This window comes from Pygocentrus nattereri, chromosome 3 (assembly GCF_015220715.1).
Source record: "Pygocentrus nattereri isolate fPygNat1 chromosome 3, fPygNat1.pri, whole genome shotgun sequence".
Classification (NCBI taxonomy): domain Eukaryota; kingdom Metazoa; phylum Chordata; class Actinopteri; order Characiformes; family Serrasalmidae; genus Pygocentrus; species Pygocentrus nattereri.
Genome location: NC_051213.1, coordinates 10,533,068 through 10,549,856, shown reverse-complemented (window position 1 = coordinate 10,549,856; position 16,789 = coordinate 10,533,068). Strand labels below are relative to the sequence as shown.

Here is a 16,789-nt window from a genome sequence, read left to right as displayed (position 1 = left end):
ACAGCGAATTTTATCTGCATCGCCCAGCCTTATAGTGAGAACACCAGGAGTATCAGGTTATCCCATTCATCTCTGTGCCAAGGCAGCTCTTCTGTGCTCTTCTAATACAGAGTAACACAATACTCCACAAAACAGGGTCCACCTGTGTGGCACAGTTCTTCTCAGAGCTCACTTCTGCTAGCTGTGAGTGACTGAGTTCCTCAGGCGGAGAGTGATGCGCGCGGTGACGTCACGGCGGGCTTCCTCTGGCGTCACACCCCGTCTAGGGTTAAGTCTCACTTTTGCTCATCCTCCACCATTGACGCCGTGACTACCGGCTCACAGGTCCAAACGCCGCCCTCACTGCGCATGCGCGGCCTGTCAGTGAGGCAGCGACACAGCACTGAGCTTGCCTTTACTTCCTGGCCTCTCTAAGGAAGGCACGGTGAAGTAAAAAAGGAAGAGAAAGAAAAAGTGAAGGGCAGGACATTTTTCTCTTTTTTTGCCTCCTGACACGTTTACGCACGACAGCATGTAGGTGAAGGCACGTGATGCTGCGCGACGGCCGCATGGGGAGAAAAAAAAGAGTCCGCAATGCAGTGTCTGAGGAGAGTTACCACAGGATGAGGATGGACAGGCTAGGATGAGCACTGGACCCTCACACACTTACGCAGATGGTTTTAGGCGGCTTCTTCACTAATATAAGGCTAAAAGGCAGAGCTGGATAGACTGTCTCACCTACCACATTAAACGACTTAAGGATATCTATAATACACGGCACACCTTGGCACGCGCCGGCTCGCGCTCACACATGAGTGATTAGTCATTTAGCTAGTCATGGACCAGGCATGGCTCGACACATAAAGCTACGAGGCTGAAGTTGGTGTCTTCTTATTCGAACTCTCCGTTCCACCTTAAAAGGTGCATCAGTTACATTGTGGCGTCTCAGGCGCCGGAATGTAAATGCTGCGCCTTTTAAGGTGGAACGGAGAGTTCGAACTAGAAGCCGCAGAATGCGAGCTAAACCCCAGCCTCGTGGCTGAACAGCCTCAAAAACGGACACGAGCCGTCACTTCTGGCTACTAAGAGCCAACATGACACTGTTTTACAACCCGCGTTTCGTGTCAGAGCGCCTTCGCCCTCTAGGAGCCGCGGCAATGTCACAGAGCGATGGCAGTTAACTACCTTGAGCATCTCCTCCGCTCGTCAGCACCGCGATGGCTTTCCCGGCTCCGGTGAGATTCTCGAAGAACTTCTTGTTGTCCGGCTGCGCCATGTCCACAGCTCACGACCACGAACCACAGGCGGACACAGACAGCAGGTGACGAAAGGCGAACAGAAAGAAAGAAGAAACAGGAGAGTACCAAAAGAAGAGAACTAGCTATATGTGCTGAAGTCGTGCCGGTAGAGGGACCATACAGGCCGCCCCTTTTTCCTGTCTGCTTGTATCCGTGCGCGCTCCGGCACGTCCTCCACACCCTGCCTGTCAACCTGCATCAGCCTGAGTGACGGCTGAAGCCGGCCAATGGCGAGCCGGATCACGTAGGCTGTGGGTTTTCTTTAGACCAATCAGAACCTTGGTAAGGAGGACGTGTGGGCGGGGCTAAGAGTGCGCCTCTACTATAGGTTTGGTGCTGGTGGTTTGCGTGTGTCTGAAAGCCCCCCTGTTATGGGGGTTTGAAAGCTGCAGGTAGGCAGTTTAAGGAAAGCATCTCATTGAAACGTTGCATTTTTCAAGTATACACAACTATTTGGTACAATTTTAGATAGAGGCAACTTTAAGAAGGAACTAAAATGCTTAGCCACCCTGACTAGCTTAATGCAGACACAAGTCATGGCAATTTTCTCAAGTTATGGAAACCCAGTGACCCCAAGATAAAATCAGGCTCACAGTATTCTCCCAGACTCATGGTGCTCTCCTTCAGTCAGTTTGGCTGTGATCCCTTGTTCATCTTTCTGCAGTTCTCCTGGGCTCTTCTAATACAAGGTAATACAATACCCCTGGCACAAGAAGGGCACAGCCATCTCTCCTATGTGTGTGACTAAAATGGCATGCGTATGTGAAAGCCTCTCTGCTGTGGGGTTTTAATGCTGCAGGTATGCAGTTTAATGAAAGTATCTCATTTAAACGCTTTATTTAGCAAATATACACAACTATTTAGTACAATGCAGACTCAGTTTTCCCAAATTAAGGAAACCCAGAGGTTCACATAATCATGATGTTCTCCTTCATTCAACTCCCTCAGCTCCCTCTGTCAGCTAAACCCATCGGTTAGACACAATTGGACCTGTTCTGTGGTGATCAAAGCTCTTAGCAGTCAAGCCAAGCTAATTGTAACCAGCTCTTCTTGCTTAGTTAGCAGCACTGTTCAGCATTTAGCAGGTGTTGTTGCTGTCATACTGATGGTTGAAAATTGGGCACCGTGTTCGTTTATTTGATGACTACGTTGGCAGACTGATCTTTTTATTGTATTGTTTTGAAATGATGTAGGTTGTGGTAGCACAAAAGCAGCATGTCAATGTTGAACCACTCAGTGAGTGTCGTCATCAAGCCATATCCTGCCCGAATGGCTCTGTGGCCCTGAGAGCAGTGGATATTTTTTTCTTATCTCCAGAGCTTCAGAGATCTTTAGAAGCAACTCCAGGAAAAGCCGAGCCAAGATATGCTTAACATAGATTCAAATCTGCTGTGCTGAACCCAAGGGAATCCAGTGAGCTCAAGAACAGCCAAGAGCAAACAATTAATTTCACAAAATCACAGTATTGTCCTTTAGGTGCTCAGATTAGGTCTACACACCTGAACTGATTTAACATGCACTTGGACCTGGTGCCCCTGCGATGGACTGGCGACCTGTCCAGGGTGTATCCTGCCTTTTGCCCGAAAACTGCTGGAATGGGCTCCAGCATCCCCCCGCGACCCTGACGGGGAAGCGGCTTAGAAAATGGATGGATGGATGGATGTGACCAAGTGCAAGATGTGCATGTAGTAGCCTACTTTGACACTTACTGGTTGAGCCTGTTGAGCATTTGCTGCCAGATTATGTTGTGGTTGTGGTGATGATAGATATAGTTGTACATATTTTAGATACATCTTTTTATTCCCCAGCTTCTGTCCTATTTATTCAGCTTTACCACTATTTTGACATTATGAGCATTACATATAAAAGTGCCAGTTCACTGGTGGTTTTGGATAATAAATAATGTGTTTGTTTTGTAGACATCGAAACCCCTCGGTTCCTATCACCACCACTGTAAAGAGTCTGCAAGTTTGTTTGCAATGAACCATTTCACATCAAACCACTCTGAATGACTTCTCAGTGACTGAATTGTGCAATTTTGAAAAATCTATGGAATTCCCCATCAGTGCAGCTTCAGATTTTCTGAATTTATGGAAAGCCAGTGATTATAAGAGAAAAATGTGCTATACTTTATTACATCAAGTAATCAAATTAGGCCAGCACAAGTGAAGAGATTGTAACCTTTCATGTAACCCTTTTCTTCCAGACTGTGTGGTGGTTGCTAGTGAAAACACAAGCCAGAATCTTTGTAAGCAAATACTTGTGTCTGCCTGATCCCCCTTTCCAAGTTGTTTCTGTGCACTCCTGCCATTTGTAGCAAAACACAGTGCAAGTTTGGCACGAGTGCTGGACGGACTCGCCTTTCAGAAACAACTAGATGAGCTTTAGAGGTGTGTGTTGGATAATGATGCTCATTTATTGCTCTCAACTGATTTATTTATTTATTTATTTATTTATGGATATGTTAGTCATTAAATGTAGCTACGAAATTGGAATCTTGGAACATTTGTAATCAGTAAATCAACAGCAGTACTGCAGTGGGAATAATACCTTCACAGAAAGCCATATCAGACACAGTAGTTCAATAAATTGACGTTCTTTTGACAATTTAGGGTGATATTTCGGCAATCTGTCAACCTAATAACCAGACCTCACATAACTGAAGGAGTACAAAAGGAAAGGATGGAAGAATGGAAAAGATGTCCTTGGACTTGCTTTAAAATAGGGCCACAGGTAGAGCCAGGCCAAACCAGCAGGTGGAGCTGTGAGCAAGGTCATTCAGGTCATCAAACGAGGCCTGCCTTAGGCTCATGTATTGAGTCAAATAAAAAACAGGAACTGAAACCTTTTTTTGTCTTTCAAAATCATAAAAGGAGTTTAAGGACTTTTGATCATTTAGAAGCAAAAGTGTTGTTGTTAAAGGCTGTGCAAGTGTAAGTGCAGCCGATGGGTGTATCTGTAATCTCAGCCAACATGTGTTATATGATCATATAAATGTAATTATATGCATCCCTTCATTTATAATACAGTTTGTTCCCAATAAATGGTAATACACACACACACACACACACACACATCTTCTGGGCTGCGAGGGAGTCTATCCCAGCAGTCATTGGGTGGAAGGCTAAATGGTAATAGGAAGATCTTAATAAACACATACAACCACTGCTTGATATAGTCCTATTGTAAGTGGATCAAAGTGATCCAATCCTATTTAATTCTTAGGAACAGTCTGTCTGGTGTTTTGATTTAATCCTGGCTTATTGAATCCAGGCAATTGTCATTCAGATAAAACATTTTGGGGGGGAAAAAATGACTGCAGATGATGTAAGCTTACCTGGGGCTTTTGTCTAATGCCTAAATCAGAAAAGAGCGTCACAGCTCACGTTCACTTGATATTTCCACCTGGAAAAACCCATCTGGAGATCTCGTGGGGGTGAACAGACTTCTCCTTTGAGAATAACACATGGGTAGTTGTTTTATTTTTCCCCAGACAGGCCCACCCCAGCGCTGCTTTGGTTAAGCACATTCCCAGACAAAATACATTATCCTGAAACTATACAATTAAAAAAGCGAACACTCTGCACTGAAGGGAGACTGAAGCTCTTCGTTCTTCATTCTCAGTGGAACTGACTTGTTAATGTGAGCCAGCACTACATTAGTGTAAAGTGTAAGCTATTAAAAGCCTTTCTTGTTAAACTGACAGTGCACAGATTTAGAGCAGGTCACTCTGTAGGAAACCCTCAGGAGCTGTTTTTTGACAGGGATATACAGTTTTTAATGAAAATAAAGATATGGCACAAATCATGAGGGTTTTATTTAGGTTGTAACAATGAACACCAGGTTCAGGTCAGAAGTGTCTTCTGAATAACTTTGCCTTTCATCGTTGGCGCCTCTTCTGCTGTAAACACTGCAGAAATATTATTAGAAAGGACATCGTAAACGTATTATGGAAGTACTGTGAAAAACCTTTATTGGCTCTATTAAGTGAAGATCGCAATCTCTAACAGTTAACCTTTAACTTAAACCCCCGAAGTGCTAATCAACCCTAAAGAATTAAGCCTGCTCTGTTCTAAACCTGTCAGAGGAACACATTGTTTTGAATTCTCTGGTTTTATGAAGCACATCGCTGCTGTCAGGTGGTAACTTTACAGGAGAAAGAAAAAAAAAAAGTCAACGGACCCAGAATTTTTTCAAAGTCATTTTGGGCCGTTTTATTTCAATCCAATCATCGTGAAAATTACACACAATTTAAAGGACAACAAATTGAAAATTGGCAAAAACAGAGTTATGAGGTTTTGTTCTGACAGCAGCGATATATAACTAAGCTAACATGTGCTGTAGAGAAAATAGAAACGGTTGTATACAGAAGTTTGGGTGCTCCTGGTCATATTACAGGGTGTATTGATGGTCTTACAGTGAAAATAAGTAAACATATCCTCCACAGAAGACACACTCCTGCAAAATATGGCACATTTTCTTCCTCCAATGTGTAAAACTCACCAAGTAAGTAGAAATTGTGCCCTAAATTAGCCATAAATAGAAAAATGCCATGTGTTCATTTGTTCCCCATAGAGGACGTTTTCACTAAAGCATCATTTGATTGGGGTTTATGCACATTTGTGCTTATGACTGTGCGTTTTGTCAGCTACACATCATTTGTGCTTCAAAGTCAGTAGATTTATATAAAAGATCTAATAAAACGTCAGTATGATTTATCAGAGATACTGGAGATGATGAGTCTCCTCTGTGGACGTAGTAAGCATTCCTAGGCCAGTAGGTAGTGACACACAGACTGGTTTTTAAAAAGAGGAAAAAAGTGCAAACTAAGCTGTAGAGGCAGGTACAATTGGTAAAGAGGTAAACTGTAGGTTTTTAAAATTTTATTTATTTTTATATAGCTGAAATGACAGGAGCAGAGAGGTGGAGCGATGCCTTTGAAGTGTTTCTGTCCTGCATGAACACTCCGTTTTCATGAATTAAAGCCATCGAGCGCAACTGCTTGTTTATATTTAAAACATAGCAGTTCATAAATAAACACTGACTTATTGGCTTTGCAGGGATTGAATAACTGGTCAAGCAGCACTAACCATAGCCTACTGCTTGCACTAATCATGCTCTGTAATACTAATCATCCATGTTAGCAAATCATTTAATATTGTCTTCAGATGTAAAAGGCTATTACAAAAAAAATGAAAAGCTGTATATAATATGAATTAGTAACTGCGTGTCTCTATCAGTTTCAGGTGCTGTTTGTACCTTTTCAGTTTTTATTGTTTAGATCATGCTTGGATTTCACTGACCGCTTGAGTTGTCAGGTATAAACATTCTCAGGACGCATGAGTGAGTAGATTACGGTCAGATCACTCAAACCACATTTGAAGGTGGCGAGAGACAGATTTTGACCACATTTAACTAAAGTGTCTGCTGAGTGCTGAATAGCAAGTGTGAGAACAAACAGTGAAATGGAAGATGAAGGACACAAAAAGCTGGAATTCACCACACCAAGGACACATAAAGCTGGAATTCACCACACCAAGGACACATAAAGCTGGAATTCACCACACCAAGGACGCATTAAGCTGGAATTCACCACACCAAGGACACATAAAGCTGGAATTCACCACACCACGTCTTTCTCTCTGGTCTAACAAAAGCATCCAGGCCAAGCTTGTATTGTATTGGAGCTTCTGAGAGCCTAAACTAAAACCCCCAATATGTAAGGTAGCTTAGATAACCTGCAGGCCACTTTACTATCAGGTTAAGGTAATTTAACATTAGCTAATGCAAGCTTACCTTTCCCTGATGGTAGATTGGTCTACAGGTTAGCAAAGTGTGTCTTTGCTGTTATCAGTTAGCTACCCTCCCATATTTTTTGGCTGAAACTATGTCTTCTCTGGTCCCCCTTCACCACAGAGTTGAGAGGTAAAATCTGCATCTCAGGATATGACCCTGCTGAAGTATATGGTTTTGTAGACCCCCTCCTTTGACTCAAATAGTGAGGTTGAGGGGCTGCTAATAGAAACTTCTCTCAACCCTTTTGAGAGTCAGAATGAACATCAAGGTGGCAGCAGGGATTCCCTGATGTACAGAGGGGAAGTCCAGGACTGCTTTTCTTGTCAAGAAACGAAGACCAGCCCACTCACTGACTTGCTCAGTAGGTTGACCTGACACTTTACATACTAGGATAAAACCTGAAAGGTCAGGCCAAACTGCTATGCTGTCTGACATAATATTTAATTAATATTGTTACTTTAGCATGATAGCTTAGCTTGTGAGAAGGGTTATTAAGTGTCATTGGCATGTCAGCTCTGAAAAGGATCTGACTCAGTGGGTATTTTTTATTTATTTATTTATTTCATTTTTTGCAAAAAAAACAAGAGCTCTGGCAAATCATCACAGTGAGTCAGCAGAGAAGCCACTCAGTGAATTGTAGCTAATGGCAAATTAATAGCAAACAATTTAGCCCTTTAGATCTGCCATTACTTGTAATCAGCATGAACGGATACAGATATTATACATATCTAGTTGAATATTAGCTTAAAGTACACTGTTAGAAATTTTACAAACAATGTAAATGTATCCACAAAGGTACAACAGTGGTTTTAAGGTCCAGTTGTGAACCTTAAATAAGTTTGTCCCCGTGTAAAAGTACATATTTGTACCTTTTCATAACCGAATGTTTTAAAATAGAGCAATAAAATAAAAGGCCTGGAGACGAGACAGGGTGACTTAATTATGTTCCCTGACTAAAGGCACTAAGAGGTACCCTTGAGGGTACCACCCCAGTGATGAGAGGGGTACTGCCCCAGTTTACTACCTTTATTAGTACATTGCATTTATTAGAGATATTGCATGGTGGGTGGGGTAACTGACTGACCTGTTAACTGACCCTTAACTGACCCTTTAAAAGCATGAATCTAATGATCAAAATTCAGTTCTACATAGTCCATCTATCTAACCCCCCTTCCCAAAAAAGAAGAAAAACAGTGGACGTTTCTGTACCAAGTACAAATAATCAGGCATTCAGAGAATAACAGCTGGATTGTAGCCACATGCAACACAATGGGAGTAGGGGAGTGTGTGTATGTGTGTGTTTGGATGAAAGTGTGAAAGAAATAAGGGGAAAACGTTTGAATTTTATTAGTGTTGGATTTCTTAGACAGCACACACCCTGTGTTTTGTCTGTGTGTGTTGATGGTGATTTGTTCAAATATTGGCCTATTTTATCTCTTCATGGAAAAATGTCTAACTGAGGTGAACAGAACATCAGTGTTTCATGAAAATTCCCACAGAAAGTAACTCTATACAATAAGAAAATTGCGTAACACTTTATTTGAGGGCTACCTACATAAGGGCTTCATAACACATTCATAAGCACTGAATAATGTGTTTATGAAGCACTACTTAAACATTTATTAAGTGCTTATGCCAGTACTCGCAACCCGACATAAGATGTTCATGAAATAAATGACATTGTACTGACATAATATGAATAAACGTTGAACATATTTACAGCACTAAACATATTTAAGACACTATACATAACTATTTATGTCAGCATTCTCAAGATGACATTGTATTGATATCAGGTGAAATATGCCTGGAAACCACCCCCTCTTCCCTCCATGGCATGGATAAGATGATTGATGCAATTTTACATCACATCAGAAGGAAGATTATGACAGAGATAAATACATGAAGGTTGTTTTTACAGTTTATGTGTGAAGTATTGCTTTTGCTTCATGTCATTCTTCTCCTCTCTTATACCACATATACGAAGTCTTGGTCTTGCATTAGTGTCACCAGGACAGTGCTTGCCTGGTTTGAAGTATGTTTGTCAGCTTCACGAAATGAATTTGATACCCTTAAGCTAAAGTGATGGATACTCGCTTCATTTATAACACTGTTATGAATTATGATTCCCACAAGATGTAGAGTTTATAAGACAGACGGCTATTTATGAACAATACATCTCTGTTCTATGAATGATTTTAAGGCCCTCAAACTAAAGTGGTAACACATTTTCCATTCATTGGAAAATTTTAGGCCTGTATATTTGTCTTTTTCTTGCCAAAAAAAAAACAGTAGGATCAAGCTCATACAACTTCTAATGTCTTTCAAAACAAAGACATTGCTTAAGAAAACAAAAGCATGCGTCCTTCTTATGAATATAAGCGCAGAATATAAAAGCAGAATTACAAGCTCACGCTTCTTCATTTCTATTTCTATGTACGAACAATGGGTTAAAGCTGCCCTTTGCTCTTCATTTCAGTTATTTGTTTTTTGATGCCTGCAGTGAGCGCAGAATGGCATGTATCTGCAAATGTAGCAAGCTTTTGTCATTCCATAACATCTGGTGAAGCAGTGCTGAGTTCTGCGATGGGTGCAGTACAGGCAACTGTGTTCCTGTCCACACCCAGGCGGTCAAAAGCTCTTTGTATTGATCCAGCTTCCTTGTAATACTTTAGGGCCTTCTTGTACCCGCTTATCACACCAGCCATGGTCTTCACTGCAAGTGAAAATAAAATTGTGCTAATGTGTAAAGGAAATAGTAGCAGTTGGGAGAGTAGAGAATCCCAGATGACCCTGTCCCCCGCAACTTCCTCCAGCTCATTCCCAGGGACTTCAAGCCACTCCCAGGCCAACTTGGAGATGTAATCTCTCCAGCGGATCCTAGGATGACCCCTGGTACAGTATTACCTCAGCTGGCTCCTCTCAATGTGGAGTAACGGCTCTACTCTGAGCTCCTCCCGGATGGCCGAGCTCCTCACCCTATCAAATAGAGTGTAGCCTGCCACCCTGCGAAGAAAGCTCATTTCCGCCACTTGTATTCACAATCTCGTTCTTTTGGCAATTTCAGCAATCTGACTCCCAAGGAGAAGGTGAAAAAGCTTTTTGGATAGAAGTGTATTGTTTTGAATAAGTTTACCTGATTTTATAACAATGAAGTGCGTGTAATGATAACTTTCCACTGCTGCAATTGGTGAACCGTTTTATAAACAAGTTGATGTTGTTACAACACTGTCATAAAGCCGCATCATAAATGTGATCTGTTGAGTGGGAGACACATGATGGGTCTCCTAAATGGAATCACTGCAGTACTGGAAATTTTGAATAAACAAACAAACAAAAGACTCAACACACCTGAACTTGAAGACTGGCCTTTCCCTTGTGATGTCAGCTGGCTCTGTAGGAAGGCTTTAGCAGCTTGAAGCTCTTTAACCTCGTCTTCGAGAAAAGAACACTTTGTCTTTTCAATCTTGAGCTGGGCCTTCACTTTTTGCAGGTCCAGGACTGCAGCTGGATAATCTGACATGGGACACATACTCAGGCTTATACGTGGTCACAAGCTCAGGCTACTGGTTAGGGCGTTTCTGGACTGCAGTGTCAATAAATGAACTTTTCCATTGATATTCATTACGAAGACTAGTAAATGAGACAGCGAGCAAAGTCATTTTTGTATTTCCACATTAGAACATTGTCCCACTGCAGCTCTCGGTTCAGCCTCAGGCTCAGCCGTTGCTTTGGCGGCTGTGGCCTTATGCAGCGACGCTTTCGGGCCTCCATCTGCGACTGCTGTTTGAAATAAATAGCGTCATGTTCTTTCAATGTATCAAGGACTCTTTAAAAAGTTTAGCTATACAGTAATATGATGTTTACTGTGATATACATACCCAAACACTGTCAAAATGAACAGTACTTATCGTAGCAAAGTAACATTACTTACATTCAAACAAAGCTAGCTAGGGTTAGCTAACCTAGCTGATGAAGTTAAAAGTAAAGCTAGCGATAAACATATAAGTTAAATTAGCAGGTCGATAGCCTGCTAGCAACTCTGTTTCTGTAGCTAGCTAGGTTAGCTACTTGCTCTGTGGCCCTTTCCATTAACTGCTTGGCGTTGTCCTCTGGTGTGCATCACAATCTCTCAATTCTCTGATGTCTGACCATCCCGTTAGTCAGTGCATCATATGGATCAGTGCAGTTCGCTTAGCCAGCCAACGTTAGTAAGCTTATCGGGCTCAATTATCTGAATACCTGTTTAAGCATAATGAACGTTTCGTTACTTCTGCCTAATATTATATGTAGCTATCAAATGAATCACATGACAAATAAAAGTGTAAAGAGCTTTAAAAATGCAGAGCACAGCGCACTTACATTTATCTTCAGTGCCTTCTTTCGTGCCTTTTCGGGACGTCTGACGACCCATCTCTTTACACTACACTTATCTAATCACTAACACTGTCTATTAAAGATCTTCACCTCTTTTTGTTCACTGTATTTTATTACAAACTTTTTTTCAGCAGGTTTAGTGTTGTGTAGACTTGTGTTGAGTTGTAGGTATTTTTCTACTTGTTGTACTTGTTTTAGGTCTCAATGCATAGATAACTTCAGGTAGCAATTTAGAGCAAAGCTCTTTAAAATTATGTCGACCTTTATTAACATGAGATATTCTGAAGTAATGACAAGCACTTTTGTAAATCGCTCTGGATAAGAGTGTCTGCTAAATGCCATAAATGTAAATGTAAATGATTCGTGCTTGTTGCTGGAGCCTGGTAAAGACTGTGTGGGTGGGTGGCGTCACTAAAAGTGCATGTGCATAGTATTAAAATGTTTGCTAACCTATATTTAAAAGTGCTGTGTAGATTCCTGCTTAACATGTATTTGATTAATTAAAGAGAATATTAAAAATATAGTTGTATTGCTCTTGTACGGCTGTTGTGGCATTGGATTAGATTGGATTAGTTAACCAAAAGCTAGTCATTGTCGTTATGTATTAGGAAGGCTCTTCTATGATATCAAACAAATGAATCAGTTGTTACAACCTGTAAAAGGTACCGGTTGTGAGCTTGATATTGCTTTTTTGTTGCAAAGGCAAGAAATATACAGGCCTATTTGTGTTTTCCAAGGCACATTGTGTTTGTTTTTAGATGTCCTCTGCAGTCAGTAATATGGTTAAGGATGTGACTTGGAGCTGTAATTATGACATTTGTGTGTTTGCTGTAAATAAAGTTGTAGCATTTGATTTATTGTCTTTTATTTCATTTTAACATTATCTTCATGTTCTCACTCACCATGTCTTGTGAATTCTTAATTAGGGTGTTATGAATGGAAAATGTGTTACCACTTTAGTTTGAGGGCCTTAAAATCATTCATAGAACAGAGATGTATTGTTCATAAATAGCCGTCTGTCTTATAAACTCTACATCTTGTGGGAATCATACTTCATAACAGTGTTATAAATGAAGCGAGTGTCCATCACTTTAGCTTAAGGGTATCAAATTCATTTCGTGAAGCTGACAAACATACTTCAAACCAGGCAAGCACTGTCCTGGTGACACTAATGCAAGACCAAGACTTCGTATATGTGGTATAAGAGAGGAGAAGAATGACATGAAGCAAAAGCAATACTTCACACATAAACTGTAAAAACAACCTTCATGTATTTATCTCTGTCATAATCTTCCTTCTGATGTGATGTAAAATTGCATCAATCATCTTATCCATGCCATGGAGGGAAGAGGGGGTGGTTTCCAGGCATATTTCACCTGATATCAATACAATGTCATCTTGAGAATGCTGACATAAATAGTTATGTATAGTGTCTTAAATATGTTTAGTGCTGTAAATGTGTTCAACGTTTATTCATATTATGTCAGTACAATGTAATTTATTTCATGAACATCTTATGTCGGGTTGCAAGAACCAGCATAAGCACTTAATAAATGATCAAGTAGTGCTTCATAAACACATTATTCAGTGCTTATGAATGTGTTATGAAGCCCTTATGTATGTAGCATTCAAATAAAGTGTTACCAAAAATTGTATGCTGTAGTCAAACCGCTTGTCCTCAATTGAGCTCTTAGAACTGCTGTAGTGAAGGGAATTACTGGAAATTCCAGTATGGACATAAGAGAGTTCATCAGCTGAAGCATCTTCTGTCTGTTTATCATCTAATATTACTGTTTTTTCCCCTTTCTGTTTCCATGATGGAAACACGTTTGTAAACACATACCGTAAATGTGACACCCTGACAAAATGTTGACAAAAGTAGTTCTGTAGTCTTTCTCTAAAGCGATTCTGCTCCCAATCAAACCAAGCTTTATAAAGCTATTCTAATATACACTCATACTTCCTTAAAATGAGCTGCAGGTGTGAGGAGTGGAGGAGAGTGGTAGGAGCCAGAAAGAGTCTAAGGCCCAATCCCATTTCACCCCTTGCCTCTACCTCTTAGCCCTTAGCCCTCTGTCTTGCGTGTTCACGTCTAGGATGTAGGGTTAGGGTGTCCCAAGTTTTGTTGAGATAGAGGGGATATCACTGAAGGCGTGCCAGGTCACCTACAGAGCAGCGCTAGTAGCTGTTAATGAAGTAATGTTTTTATTTATGTTTTTTTTTTTTGTTATTTTTTTTGAGAGTCCCATTTCATAGGGCAAGATTTGAACCACTACATCTTGTAACTCAGTTCCAAGGGGTTAGAGTGACACTCGAAAACAAAGGGTAGGGCTAAAAAGAAAAAATAGGGCCTAAGGTGTCTTCCCAAAAGGGGGAGACAGCATGACACTGTGTGAAGGTGTTGTTGTTACAGCATATCTGTTTTGTTTATTGGTCCTGCGCTTTCAGCAAAAGCTCAGGATGCTTACAATTTAAATAGATGATGATCCTCAGTTTGGCACCGCGGATCATTGATTGATTGATTGATTTATTTATTTTTGTGACGTAGAATCAAAATCGAAATCTTTATTTGCTGTAGCGGATGTAGAAGGAATTTCTTATTTTTGGAGACACTGTGGTGGAGCTAGTAGGCAACTTTCTTCTTCCCCAAGTAAGACAAAATAGACATACATACACATCCATACTGGAGCGAGAGCTGATCTGTATGACCTTTGCTCCAGATCATTTGGAGATATTAACTATCTGCACACAAAAATATTTGAATCCATGGGGGGAAAATGCTTTAAAAACAACCTGAAAATACTGCACTAGGTTATATTCAGACAACAAGGATGGGTTTACTGTTGACCGTTGTGTTGGGGTAATGTTTTAGGCATTTTCCATACATCCTATTAATACGTAAAGACCATTCTGAACATTATAGATTAAAAAAAACTGACAATACACAGGTTCCCTGGACCTTTTAGATATAGTGAATAGTGCTGTAGATGCCTTGACCTCTGGTTCCTATCACCACCGCTGTAAAGAACAAAAGCCTGTAAGTTTCATATCAGACCACTCTGAATGAATTAACTATTAATTATAATCTCAGTTATTGAATTATGGCAAATTTTGTTTGGAAAAAAAAAATCACAGAAATTTCCCTGTTAATGTCTTGTTAGTGTTTCTTTCCCATTCTGGCTGGTGTAACAGGAATTGGTGATGACTTAAGTGAAAGCACTGCAGTTCTGTCACCAAAGCATTGGTACCCTTTCCTTTCTTCCAGAAATTAAAATTCAGTGCTATATTCAAGATTCTAGTTTTATTGTCATGTGCACAGCAGAACAGGCAGTTGCACTGTACAATGAAATTCTTACTTTGCTGTTCCTCCATTCACCAAATATACTCTTAAGAGAATAAAAAATAGAAAATATAAGAATAACTCTAAAAACCGTAGTAAAAGGTAAAAGCAAAAAGTGTACAGTATGTGCAAAGTTGAAATAAAATTAAAGTTACACGTGCGTATGTGCAAATAAGTGGAGCAGCTGTTCATAAAGTGCATCAAGTGACAGATGAAAACAGATGTAAACAGTAAACAATATTACTCTGTGCAGTAATAGATGTAACCAGTGTTGTTCTAACAGCAGCAGTGCAGTGCAGGTAAGGTGCAGTTGTTGAGTGCGAGGTTAAATCAGTTCAGATTGGGAGGGGTGAAGAGGTAGTGAGTGAGGTGTTCACCAGCCTGATGGCCTGTGAATAGAAACCGTTGGTCAGGCTAGTTCTCCTGGACTTCACACTCCTGTAACGTCTGCCTGAAGGTAGGAGTGTGAAGAGTCTCTGCTGGGGGTGTGTACTGTCCCTGATGATGTTTTGTGCCCTTCTGATGACCCTGGTGTGATAAATATGATGGTCAGTGCAGGCATACGTTCATGAAGTATCTTGAGCGAATGGAAAGACTTGCCTTGGTCTATTCGTTTACAGTAAACAGGGACAGAGACTGAAGAGGTTTTTTGTATAATAAACCCATAACAAAATCAACAAGTGAAACAAAATGATGATGTAAAGAATGATGTAAATATTCTTACAGCAGAACCGTGAGGAGTCTTTAGAAACATATTACACTTTAATTATTAAAAGGACCAAAGATTAAGGAATTACAGCTGAGAACAAGGAGCAACATTTTAACAATAAAGCCCAGCAATAAGTTGGATTGCCTTCTGCTTCTAAAAGAAATTTACAGACTGATCAAATGTGTAAATAAGAACACGAGAGACTGAGTAGGATCCCAGAGTGGAGATTTATTAGCAAAAAAAAACAAAGACGGCTTAATCCAAACACAGGGAAACCTCGGAAATGACACAGGAATGCAATGTGCATGATTTGCAGCTGATAACAGCAAGATGCAGTTTATAGAAACACAGAATAAGTGCCATTCTTCTACCGCAAGCCTGACACTCAATCTGCACACATGCAAATAAAGAGTGAAGATGTGTACGTTCCTCAGATCTGCAGTTTCCAGCCCTCTACACTTCTAAACCTTCTCCTACCTTAGTTAGTTAGACAGCCACGTTTAAGAAACATGTTGGGATTTTGCTTTTATTAAAATCATAACACTGCTGCTTTATCTTTTCACTGTATCTTCTGTGTTTTTGCTTCATTTTAGGTTATTTTATAGCTTTTATCTTATACTTTTGCTTTTATTTTTAAACTTGCGGTTTCATTGTGAAGCATTTTGACCTGCTACATATATGAAAAGTGCTCTGATTTATGATGATGATGATTATTATTATTATTATTATTATTATTATTATTATTGTACCACTTTAAAATAAGACTGCCTTTATAAAGGCTTTCAATAAAAAATAATTTAAAAACAGTTTGTTAATGCTTATGTTAGGTCATTAACACTTTATTAATTATTAGTAAGCAGTTATAATACATTACTAAGAAGGGCAAAAGTGAGCTGTTAAATCTGGTCAATATGAATATGTGATGAAGCTGACAGGCTTAATACTAACTAATGAAATAGACCAGGTTAAATCAGTAAACATCAAAATCTGAAGTTTCACAGTAGAAATGAATGTGAGTTCACTGTTACGCAAACAACAGGCCACTGCTGCCCTTTTTATTTATGTGTTGTAAATGCTTATTAATGATTTGAAGGTCTTTAAAACCTTATAAAGAACCGTTAATAAACTCATTTTAAACCACTCATGAACCGCTTATAAGGGTAGTCTTATTTTAAATAATGGAACCATTATTTTTATTATTATTATTATTATTATTATTAAAAGCAGCTTTAGCTTTGAGATTATGAATGTAATTTTCCATATTTCTTCACAGCTTCTTCTTTTGCATCT

The 16,789-nt window shown here is 39.9% G+C and overlaps 1 protein-coding gene across 9 annotated transcripts in view; it reads right to left on the bottom strand.

Annotated features, from left to right (window-relative positions):
• The window catches only part of pfkpa (phosphofructokinase, platelet a), a 43,762-nt gene extending 42,312 nt beyond the window's left edge, over positions 1 to 1,450 (bottom strand). For 3 of the 9 annotated variants that reach the window (XM_017704967.2, XM_017704960.2, XM_017704944.2), the window contains exon 1: positions 1,165 to 1,448. In XM_017704967.2, coding sequence (XP_017560456.1) covers positions 1,165 to 1,255 — 91 coding nt within the window. In that variant the 5' untranslated portion in view covers positions 1,256 to 1,448. Of the gene's footprint in view, positions 1 to 1,164 lie in introns of all 9 variants that reach the window. The other 6 variants (XM_017704952.2, XM_017704929.2, XM_017704937.2 and 3 more) reach the window with 4 other exon arrangements.
• Between the last annotated feature and the right edge of the window lie 15,339 nt (positions 1,451 to 16,789).